At 44.1% G+C, this 12498-nt stretch overlaps 1 protein-coding gene across 13 annotated transcripts in view; it reads right to left on the reverse strand.

Moving 5' to 3' along the window:
- The window catches only part of PPARD (peroxisome proliferator activated receptor delta), an 81054-nt gene that overhangs the window by 25219 nt on the left and 43337 nt on the right, over positions 1 to 12498 (reverse strand). For all 13 annotated transcript variants that reach the window (XM_069238799.1, XM_069238788.1, XM_069238796.1 and 10 more), the window contains 2 exons: positions 1662 to 1894; positions 914 to 1065 (listed from right to left, as the gene is read on the reverse strand). In XM_069238799.1, the coding sequence (XP_069094900.1) occupies positions 914 to 1065; positions 1662 to 1794 (285 nt within the window). In that variant the 5' untranslated portion in view covers positions 1795 to 1894. The remainder of the gene's footprint in view (positions 1 to 913; positions 1066 to 1661; positions 1895 to 12498) is intronic.

Raw genomic sequence — 12498 nt, forward strand, 5'->3', positions numbered from 1 at the left:
CAGCCAATGCCACACCTGCACCATCTTGGACTGAAACGTCAACTAGTGGTAAGAAAATCTGCTGGTTGGAGATACTTCAAGATGAAAAATCTGTAGGAAGTAGTATGAATACGAAAACGCAGCACAGTGATGCTGAACTCTACATTCTACAGGGAACACCTCCTCACCCAAACTACCTACACCAAAATGACAAAGGATGGTAATCACCACTATGTAGAGAGATGGCTTGTTAATAACGGCAGAAGAACAGAAAGTGAATGATGGGTGCCAGGTGACAAAACTACTTCAACCTGACCGTAGGATAAATATTACAATAATTGCAGTGTTCCTAAGATGGAAAACAATGAAGAGCTGGCAAATTGTTCTCTAAATTTCACCATCATGAGATTGATTGCCTTAAGTACCCAGAAGCCCCAATCCCAATGGGACAGAAGGCACTGCCACATAGTAGTTAGTAATCAGTTCTGGCTTGTTCACCTTGGAGGGAAGCGATGTGCTTCCTAGTAATTGCATGTCACCAGCAGGGCGAGCATGAAACAAGGTAAAAGGAGGTTCATGGGAGCTCCCATACCCAAACTACTTTGAGCTGTATAATTTCAGCACTAGGGCTGAAATATTGTTTTAGTTGCTTCAACATCAATATACCATCAAACGTGATTTAAGTATTCACAGTGTTACAATGTCTTAAATATAAGTAGCCTGCTGTAGAAGCAAAGAAAAAAGTCTGCACAAGGAGAGTGATGAAGGAATCCGTGCAGGAAGATTATTTCAGGGGGTCCAAGAGTCACATCGCAAACTTTGTCACGAAAGACCCCAGATAGCTGGTTAAAGACTTTAATTAGATGCTCCAGTGTCGAGATGAGTAACGTAGCATGCAACATCCTTTCCCCAACAGATACTTTCCATCTTGTACCTTACAGCCCTCACATGCATGGACGCCATAGTGAAATCCAGATGCTTTGTCTCCACAGACTCTGCACTCGACAGCTAGGCACCCAGCAAGAGTGTCATCACGACCCAACTGGAGCTGCTCACACAGAGAAGACTGGGAACTGTGGGAAAAATCTGGGAGAGAAAGAAGAATCAGATGAATAAAAATGGACACGAAAAATAATGCAACCAAACCCCGCCAAGAAGAGACGGTTGCACTCATTCAGATGAAAAGCCTGACACTAAAGATACTAGTAGAAATGCCTGCAAACTCCATGGGGGAACCCCCTTCCCCCTTACAATAGACAGAAAAATCCTTGTACAAAATGGAAGATTCCATACATTGGGTGCATGGCAGAAAGTCTTAACTACAGCAAGTGGAAAAGCCATTGCAAACAAAACTAAGGGCTTGGGAGAAAAGTAGGTAAATTTTTTATCTCAGGAAAATACTGGTGTACCTCAACTGCCTGCCAGAAAGAAAAGGGTATTGTACAAGGATACAAAGAATTAGCCATAAGAAAGGAAAGTGAATGTGCAAAGGGGGCCAGTACCAGTATAGGCAGGTCACAAGTGGTCTGGGTGGGTGAGTGATGGTGAGCACGGAACTGTCCCCATCCAGAGTATTGGGAATGGCACAGTCCAGGAAATGTTCAATGTGATGGGGATGAATGATCAAATCAGATCGTCTCAGCTTCCACCTTCCACACATTGCTCACAAAGCGCCTATGTACCAGTGTCATGGCTTGATGGCTGAGAGCTGTCTGGTCCCACATCAGGGTCAGAGGCCACTTCTGTTGCATTCACTTCCTCTTCCGCCGCCGTCTCCTCCTTGACCCCAGATCCTTCTTCCTGCAGCTGATCCATGCTTTTTGGCGCCTCAATATCGACACGGATGTCACACTCATAGCTCCAGCATCATCCGTGTGTGCATGGAAAAGGATCCCTTAGTCACATGGTGCTGTCCCTAGTGAGACAAAATAAAAAGTACACAAAGAGAGGATGAATGCCGTACTCCTACAGAGAGAGGAAAAAATAAAAACGGGCTTGACCACAGCTTTATAGTCCAATTGCTATGTTCTCAATACATCCACTGCCAAATTACGACTTAATTCTTTCCCACCTATTTTATATTTCTCCTTTAGTGGGACAACACTGCTCTCCTTATCCAGGAAGGGCGAGAGGCTTGAGAGTGACCTCAGAGATTCAAATAGGGGAATAAAAAAAGAAGAACAAATAACTTACCTTCAGTAATGCTTTTTCTGGTGTATGCATCAGCATTCCACTAAAACTTTTCTTCATAACTTTCACGTTGACAAGAACGTCACAAAGCCACGGCTCTGCACGCAACTTAGTCTGATGTCATCGGAGCCATAAGAGGCCCTTGTCGGCGTGCTGACATCAGTTTACACCCACTTTGTTCGTGCCTTTGAAGCTAACAGGTGAAACCAACATCACGAAAACCACATCTTATAGAAAACATTTATTAAAAAACCCTTAAATATATACAAACATTGTAAATCAAATGCAAAATATATACACATATATAAATAGATTTATTTTTGGTATATACAGACAAGCAACGGGGAGGTGGGTGGGTCAGTGAGGGATCCACAGGTAGATTCTGTATCCACAAGAAAAAGCGTTACCGAAGATAAGTAACTTATTCTTCTGATGGATACATCTACTTGTGGATTCCTCACTTTTTAAATAGAATCCCCAAGAAGTCTTGCACTCTGAAGTGGGTGCTGTCTGCTTATACCAAAATATCTTGCAACAAAGAACAAGCAAAGTGATTGTCCCTCCTCACTTCGAAGTCTAAACAAAAGTGCTTTACAAAGGTGTGGAGGGAGGCCCAAATTACCGCTTTACAAATGTCGGCCACTGGAACACCCCTAGCCAAGGCAGAAGTGGAAGACTTAGCTCAAGTGGAATGAGCTCTAATACTTTCATGCTGATTGTCCAGCTTGAGATCGTGTGCCTGTCAATATAGAAGCTCACAGCCCTTTTAGAATCCAAGCGATGAAGTCTTTCACCTTCCTTAGAAGGTTAGGGAAGGAGGATAGAAAGGGTGATAGATTGACCCAAGTGGAACGGAGTAACCACTTTTGGCAGGAAAGCAGCCCTGGTTCTCATTATCAACCTATCTGTGTATAAAGTCGTGAAGGGAGGTTTCACACTTAACGTCTGTAACTCACTAACACGTCTACTCGATGTTATAACAACCAGAAATACAGTTTTAAATGTGAGGAGTCTTAAAGGACAACTATGTAAGGGTTCAAACGGAGTACCATAAGGTAAATCAGTACCAAATTAAGATCCCACTGAAGCATGATAAATGAAGTGGGAGAGTACTTATTAGTAGGGCCCTTAATAATCCTCAGCACTATAGGGGACTTAAACAGGGAGGGTTGGTCGGGTAAACAAAGGAAAGCTGAAAGGGCAGACAAATGTCCCTTAACTGTTGCAACTGCACAACCTTGCTGTGCTAGGGAAAGCGCAAAAAATAAAATATATCAGACAAATGGGCTTTCAAAGGGTCAACTGAATTTTCTTCACACCACTTAAACTTAGCCCATCTACCAGCATGAACTGACTTGGTGGAGTGCCGCCTGCCTGTTAAAAAAAAAAAAAAAAAAAAAAAAAAAGAGACATCCACCATGTCGGGGGGAGAGAAAAAGAACTCAAGTTGCCCCTTTCCATCTCCAGGCATGTAGATGTAGGCTCTAGAGGTGGGAGTGTAGAACCTGCCTCTGCAACTGCGAGAGGAAGTTTTTCTTGAGAGGGAGACAGTGAAGGGTACAGTAGGTCTGTGTACCACACACTTCCTGGCCAATCCGGGACAATTAATATGACTTTGGCCCGGTTTTGGCAAATCTTCCTCGGAACTCGAGGAATCAAGGGTATGTGTGTGTGTGTGTGGGGTGGGGGGTGGGGGGGGGGGGGAGGGGAGGGAGGGAGGGTGTAAAGCAGCTGGGAGCTTCAGTCCAATTGAAACACATCCCCTGATGTTCCCTGCATCGGATACTGGAGGCTGCATGATGACGGGTAGTGTGTGTTCTCATGAGTGGCAACCAGGTCTATCTGAGGGGTCCCTCATAACCTGAAGATGTGTAACACCACCTCTGGATGGAGACGGCACTCATGATCGGCAGAAAAATGCCAGCTGAGACTGTCCGCACCTACATTCAGTGATTTGCTACAATGCAAATCTGATGGTCCTGAGCCCAGGACCAGTCGTAGAGCCTCTCTGCAGAGAAGATGAATACCCTACACCTCCCTGTTTGTTTATGTACCAAATTGCGGTAGTGTGGTCTGTCAAGACCTGTATGGACTGACTGCAAACTGAAGGGAGAAAGGCCTCGAGAGCCAGACATACTGCCTGCAATTTCAATAGGTTGATGTGTAACAACTGTTCCCTCGGGGACCAAATTCTGTTGATCTACAGAACCCACCAGATGCACTCCCCGCCCTAGAGTAGAGGCATCCGTTATTACCATGACCACCGGAGGTGGAGGACAAAACGGCTTCCCTTGTGATAGACTGCCATCCACACCACACTAACGAAGATCTGCTGCAGTGTCTCTGGAGATTGACCGACTCAGAGATCTCCGCTGTGTTGAAACCACTGTTGCGGAGGCACCACTGAAGGGTCCTCGTGCCAGCATGCATGAGTGACCAACAGAATGCAGGAAGTAATCAGACTGAGCAAGCTAAAGACCTTCAGAACTGGAACCAGCCTCTATTCTGAAACATTGGAATCATAGCCTGAATGTCTTGAATCCTCTGCGGAGGAGAGAAGGCATGATTTCACTGTCGTGTCCAGTACTGACACTATGAACAGGTTGTACTGAGAGGGCTCCAGGTGAGATTTGGGCACGTTTATGGAAAAGCCCAGACTGTGCAACAACTGATTTGTCAACTGCAAGTGATGCAGAACCAACTCTGGAGTTACAGCTTTGAGCAACCAATCATCCAAGTAAGGGAATACTGGTATTCCCCACCTCCTGAGATGTGCTGCAACCACTGCCATCACCATCATATAGACTCGAGGTGCGGAAGCAAGACCAAACAGAAGGACCGCAAACTGGTAGTGGTGTGATTCAACTGTGAAGCAGAGAAACATCCTGTGCAATAGCAGAATGGGGATGTGAAAATACACATCCTGCAAATTGATTGAAACCATCCAGTCTTCTTTGTCCAGCACCAAAAGCACCTGTGCCAGGGTCTGTATTTTGAATTTTTCCTGTTTGAGGAAGCAATTAAAAATCCTCAGGTCTAAAATCAGATGCAAACGCCTGTCCTCTTTGGGAGTCAGGAAATAACACAAATAACATCCCTGACCCTTTTCCTGCTCCGGAACCAACTCCACTGCGCCTTTCAAGAGTAGAGCTTGGACCTCCTGTTGGAGTAATAAAAGATGTTCGTCTGAACATAAACTTTCTTAGAGAAGGAAAGAAGGGGCAAACTCATGGAAGGGTAGGGCATATCCATTTTCTACAATATTCAACACCCACAGGTCTGATGTGATGGACCTCCACTGTTGTCGCAAATGAGCCAACCTCTCCCACGGGTAAACTGTGTGCCAAGATGGTGGAACTAGGGCTGCTTCCCTTAAACACTGGCCTATGAGGAAGAGGAAGAGGAGGAGGAAGGCTGATGGGTGGCTCTATGCTGCCTTAACCCGGCTCCGCACTCTGTAGCTTCTATATAGAGGGGTCGACTGCTGTTGTTGTTGTTGCTGATATTGCCATCTTCCCCAAAAGGAAAAATATGCTGAATCCTCTCAACCTCCGAAATTGTCTACAATCTTTCGGCTGTGACTGCCAGCCCAAAGATTGTGCCACTGCCTTGCTCTCTTTAAACCGTTCAAAGGCCAAGTCAGCTTTTGACCCAAACAATTTTGACCCATCAAATTGAAGTTTCAACAATGTTGTTTGCACATCCAGCGAAAAACAACAACCCCGCAACCATGCATGCCTTCTAGAAACCACTGAGGTCCCCATTGCTCTCGCCGCAGATTCAGTAGTATCCAACTCTGACTGAATGACCTGGCGCACAGCAGCCTGTCCATCGTTTAAAAGTTCTGCTAAATGGCTTTGATCGTCCGGCAACTTTGGGAGAACCAACTTAACTGAGCCTATTAAAGCATGCAGGTAACGACCGAGCAAACACCTAGCAATTGTCCATTTTGATGCCATACTGCAAAACAAAGGCAACTTTTTTGCTCACTGCTCCATTCTCTTTGGTTCTCTATAACCAGGTGATGTAGGAAACGACCCAGAAGTGAATTTTAAAGAACACAAGGCTTGCATATCAAAACTCTCAGGTGTAGGATGCAAGGTCAAAAACAGTGGGTCTCCCGGAGTAGTCTTGCAATTGGAAGTGACACAGCAGCAAACATAGGTTTCTGCCAGATATCCAGAACTGGTTCCGTCAATGCCTCATTAAAAGGTAATAATGGCTCAGAAGTAGATGAAGATGAATGCAAAACTTCTGTTAAGAGATTTGACTTAAGTTCAGTAGTGGGGAGAGGCAATTCTAAAATTTTTGCTGCCTTGTGTATGACAGAATGATAAGACAGAACCTCAGGTGAGGGGATACCCTTAAGTGATGACAGCTCACATTCAGGGGAAGTATCTAGCCCACTTGCTATATCCAGTCCCTCAAAATCAAGCTCCATCTGAATGATCTCCCCTTCTTCAATATCATCTCTACCCAAAGCATAATGTTCCTCCTCTAAAGGTCACTGAACTTCTCTCCTAGATCTCCACTTCAACACTGGCGTCTTCAACGGTGCCGGTGGCGCTGGTAATGACCCTGAGGAATCAAACAAACATCGGCTCAGAAGATTTAGACTGGGAACCATGCACCGAAGGAACTGATGATGCTGGAGTCGTGTGTCGTGATGTCACAGCCTCTTCAGCACACGACGCGGAAGGCCTAGCCGGACCCAATATCGAGAAACAGTGAAGCTGGAGCCATACTCTGAGGCAACGTCGGTGTGGGCTCCGGAAATGGAGAAGGAGATCTCTCATATCGCTCGTGTCTCGACCTCTTCGGCAAACCAGACTTTGGAGATACATCCCTCGAAGAATGACGTTGAGAAGAGGGACGCAGCTTCTTCTTGTGCTTCCTTTTTGATGATTTAGAAGAATGGGGCATCGGCGACTTCGATCGAGGCCATGACTTCCGATGACCTCTTTCTTCTTGTCTGGCTTGGGCTATAAACAGCTTTGCCTCTCACTCCGTCAGCGCCTTTGGATTAATCTTTTGACACGACGCACAGGTTTAGGAGTTGTGATCAGAACTTAAGCACCAAAGACAAATGTAATGTGGGTCAGTGATGGACATTTGACCCTCACATTCTCTGCACGGCTTAAAGTCAGACTCCCTAGGAGGAGACATCTCTTCCCACAACAAAGTATCTGAGAAGAAACTATCTAAGAAGTCTACAATGTAACATCGAAAGCTACTAGAAAAACTGCTACGCGTCGAAGGCGTGGAAAAAAGGGAACTGACATCAGCACACCGACGAGGGCCTCTTAATGGCTCCAATGACATAAGATGGAGTTGCGCGCAGAGCCGTGGCTTTGCGACATCCTTATCGACGTGGGAGAGCTATGAAGAAAAGTTTCCGTGGAACGCTAGTGCATGGGGATATTTAAAAGGGGGAGGAATCTACAGGCAGATGTATCCATCAGAACACTACCTTTTGAAAGATCTGTGAAAATACTTACTCACCACCTTTTCATCTACATCACCGTTACCTTGAAGTATCTCCATTAAACTTAAGAGCCAAACTAATACTTAAATTCTCTGATCTACAATTCACATGCCAACAAATTCTTACTGCCACTGTGGACTAATTGGGGACAAAGCTGCACTTCAATGAAAAATGCAACATTCTTGCTTGCTTTACATTATTTCTGGCTGATAGTATGTGCTGGCATACAAAGCAGGCATGCAGATCCTTTACATGTAACATAAGGTGACAGCGGACAGGATTATGAAGGTGTATGAATCAAACCTTTGGGTTACCTTTGCCCGCTTTAGGAGATGAGAAAACGGGAGTAGGCATCAACAGATTTGGGTACAGTTAGGGTAGGACATGCTTAACACATCCAAGAACTAGCTATGGCTCAAACAGTCACTGTGAAGTTGATTTGATATAAATAGTGCATGTGCAGACACTAAGTCCTATTCACAACATAGATTGGTAAAAGTAGTAAATTACACAAACTGCAAGGCTTGTTTATACATATGTACAAGTCACAGCTTTACTTATTCAGAACTATGTAAGTGCCACGCATCTGAAATCTACAACTACATTAATTACACATGTAAATATAAGCAAAGTATAGCAATTCTGCTTTCATTACACATGTAAATATTAGCAAAGTATAGCAATTCTGCATTTGGCCAACACAGTACCCAATGAAAAGACACCCCTTTTTTTTCTTTTTTTTGTTGTTAACAGGGTATATGGTTAATAGTCAATGTTTAATGGATTTTTCTAGTAAATTGACACTGTTCATAAGGCATTCACCACTTTATCTTAAAATTTTGTGATAAGTGGACAACTTCATACCATGTGCGTAATTCCACCTCTGGCTCCCTCCATCCACTACAGACAGCATTAACATCAGGATAGATCTACCAAATTTCTGGGGAGTGAGATATGTTTTATGTAAATAGCTAAATTGCCGGTTTAAAGCAGGCATTTGTGGATATTCCTCTAACTTGTTTGCAGGCCTTTACCCATTATTTTTCCGTGATTTGTTCAAGGCATACATCCACACATCTGTTTCAGGTGTCCTCATTTTTTTAAAATCTAACATTAACAGCCCTTATAAACTGATGCATGTCGGTACACAATAAAAAATAATTATAGGCTGCAGTTTGGATGATAGATCTAGTAATCACATGTTTTGGACAAACCAGCAAATACCATTAACCCCCGAAACTGAAATGTCTAACAGACTTAACTATATGTTACTGGCCCAAAAAATTAGATGGTCACATATTTCTATTATTTTCAAGCATACTTTCATGACTTTTTGAACTCTATGATTAGTTTCCTTCAGAAAACCATGAGGGATCTAGACAAAAAGCCTCTTGCTGAATTCCTAGTTTTGTCTACTCTTCAGAAAGGGACCAATGTCCAGGTTTACCCAGGGGTTTCCCACCCTGCCACCCCCAACCACGCAAGTAGGTATAAACTACAAAAATAGGAAATACTAACACTCAAAAAAACTGGAACAGGTTTTACATCTGCCTGTTCCTAAAAGCTTGGAATGGGCTGCTCTCAGCAAAGCAAGCCTTTTAGTGCAATTTGTAGAGGGGGGAAAAACATACACTGCACAAAGAACATCCCCCCCCCCTACCCCAGGCACACCTTCCAAACAACACCACAAAATGTTACTTTTTAACTATTCTCTCAGTTGCCATCAGGGAACTCCCTATACACTAGGCACCTTTAAATTTCTCAAAATGTGAAAGCGCGGCTTCTGGGAGAGGCGGGGGGTTACACCTTCCTAATAAATGAAATTTCAGATAAATAGTTGGGTACAGGTGCTTACAGTCGGATATTGTGAGATATCAGTTGGATTTCACCAGGATTGTTTTTTTTTTTTTTAACAAACACGCAGTCAAAAACACACACATTCTCTCCCTCTCAGTTTTGGAAGTGCTCACAAATACTGGTTATTTTACAAAATATTGTGTTTTCTAACTTAGTACTTCTGCCAATCCGCATTCCTCTCTCTTTCCACTTCCCCTTAGGCCCCTCCCATGCACCCTGCTTGTCCTATAATGTATTTAAACATTATAGGTCAGCCTGATTGTCGGAAAATCTGAAGCTCAAAACCTGCCCAACTGCGTCCCTGGGTTAAATCTGCCCTAAGTAATAAAACAATGCTTCAACAATTAAGGGGCTAAGAAACTTCTTAGCAGAAACAATGACAGTGCAAACATAAAACGTAATACATTGTCAAAGGATGAGAGTGATACAGAGAGATCAGTCGTACAGCGAAAGCTAAGGTAAACCGGGAGCTCCTGCAAGGTCTGCACGTTAGGAAAAATAATAAATTCGACACTTCCAGTCCTCCGTATCTAAAACAGGAAAGTATTTCAATACAATGCACAAATTAACTGGATGTTCTTGGGTCAAGAGCAGCCTGGTAAGGCTTCCGAAACAAATTCGAAGGAGCTTCAGTATGAATGACCATTGTGCGCGCCATGCTAGTAACCTTACCTTTTGAGGATGACACAAGTGCACTGCCATGCAAATAAGGTTCTCGATACGTCACTTTAAAGACAACCATACTGCTTACTTCGAATCATTTGCTCAGCTGTCGCAGAAGGCACTGGAGATCTGAATAGGGAGTCTCGTGCCACAAACATCCGGTACTGCGCACTTGGTTCTTCAAATACAGCGAACAGCAGGGAAGTACAAGCTCGTTGTTGAACACATGGTTTCCTCTACAAGTTTGTCTTCTTTGTTTACTCTCCAGTTGCGCATGTAATCATGTGGTAACTTTGCCCAGTTGGTAAACACTATTTTGCCATCGATGCTAGCTTTAAACTACATATAAAAATAATAGCACTAACAAAGCTAACAACCTGGAGTTGAGCTAGTGATGTCTTAAATGAAAGATAAAATTAACTTCGCAATGCTTTGGTCTGGCCAGAATAATTTTTTTTTAGTTAAGTGGTCACTTTAATTAAATAAAAATGTGGGTAAAACGAGGCTTCTTCTCACATAAGGATCAGCTGAGATTTATGAATCTGATTCAACACTGATGTTGCAACACTTGCTGAGAAAGCGAGGTCTACAAAACACCCACAAGAGGTCAGAGTTACCAGCCACAGAAAACCAAGCTTGGAATAATCAACAAAGTTTCCTGTTTTTCCCCCCCCCAAAAGAATCTGATCTTCGGTCGCTCCGAGACTGCGACTGTTGTAAACACGGCACTGCACTCTACTCTTAACCACTGCACTTTACGCCACTGCTCTCTACACAACTGCACTCTACGCCACTATGCAACACTGCACTCTGTCACTGCACTCCATGCCAATACACTCTGCGCCAATGCACTTTACTCCAACACTCAACTCTATGCCCCTGCACTCTACGCCAAGCCACTGTACGCCACTCTAATCTACTCGCACCACTGCATTCTATGCCTCTGCACTGTACACAACTTTGTCATTTCACACAAAGCCATTCTACGCAATCTACCCTGCCCCAATCCACTCTGCTACTTCACTCTACTCTGAAACAATCTACTCTGTCCCAGCGCTCTATGCTACTGCACTCTACTCTTAGGTATTGCATTCTAAGACAATGCACTAAACTGCACTCTATCACTGCACTCCACTCCTCATCACGGTATTCTACGCCACTCTACACCAATGCACTGTGATCCTACTCTGCAACACTGCACTCTCCACCACTGAACTCTATGCCACTCTGATCTGCACTACTCCACTCTATTCGGCTGCACTCTGTCACTATACTATTCACGACTCTAATGCTACTCTACTCTGCTCCACCTTACTCCACTGCACTCTATGCCACTCAACCCCATTCTGCACTCTACGCCACTGCATTCTTTCTTACTAGATTCTACTCTGCACCACTGCCCTCTGAGTCACTCAACTCTACGCCATTCCACTGTGCACCACTCTACACCAATTTACTCTGCACCACTGCACTCTACTATGCACCACTCTAATCTACCCCACTGCATTCTACGACGCTGCATTGCAAGTTGCTGAATTCAATGCTGCTGCACTCTACACCACCATGCTCTGCTCCTCTCTACACCAATGCACTCTACAGCAGTCTACTCTCCTCCACTACAGTGTATGCCACTCTACGTGACTCCACACTGTGCCACTCCAATACACAACACTCTTTGACACTCCACAACACTCTACTATACTCTTCACCATTCCACTCTACGACACTCCATGCTACTCTCCCCTATGCCACTAACTTTTGCTCATACCGAACAGCAGCCACGCTGGTGAACAGCAAGGCTAAAACACACTGGCAAAACCAATAGCTCTTGCACAGGTGAAACCTATTAGCTTTGGCCATGCTTGCTTATTCTCGTTTTTCTTGGTCTTTTAGTGCAATACGAATTAACACCCATTTGTTCATGGTAGATGATACTTGCGGAATCACAGCTCTGTGGAACCTCAACACATTTACCTAACGGTTTAATTGAGCCTTTTGTTTGCAGTAAAGTGGAAACAAAACACTGCAGCAAAAGCAGTGGCGGACACGCCGATGCAGTTCTGGTGATAAAGTGCGAGGTCAGACCATAAAAAAAACCAAAAAAAAAAAAACCCAGAGCAGCCTCGGAGGTTAAACAAAAACCAAACAAACAATGCAGTACCAAAGTAACTTTGTATAATAGAAAATTGAGCAACTGAAGACTGACTCAGCACGCTAGTGCAGTCACCGGGAGTAGACCATTCACATTCCCAGAATGTTTCCCATCATTTTAGAGAGCTACAGTTGCCTCACTGAATAAAGCTGTGGGTATATCCTTTCCACGC

This window comes from Pleurodeles waltl, chromosome 6 (genome assembly GCF_031143425.1).
Source record: "Pleurodeles waltl isolate 20211129_DDA chromosome 6, aPleWal1.hap1.20221129, whole genome shotgun sequence".
NCBI classification, from domain to species: Eukaryota; Metazoa; Chordata; class Amphibia; order Caudata; family Salamandridae; genus Pleurodeles; species Pleurodeles waltl.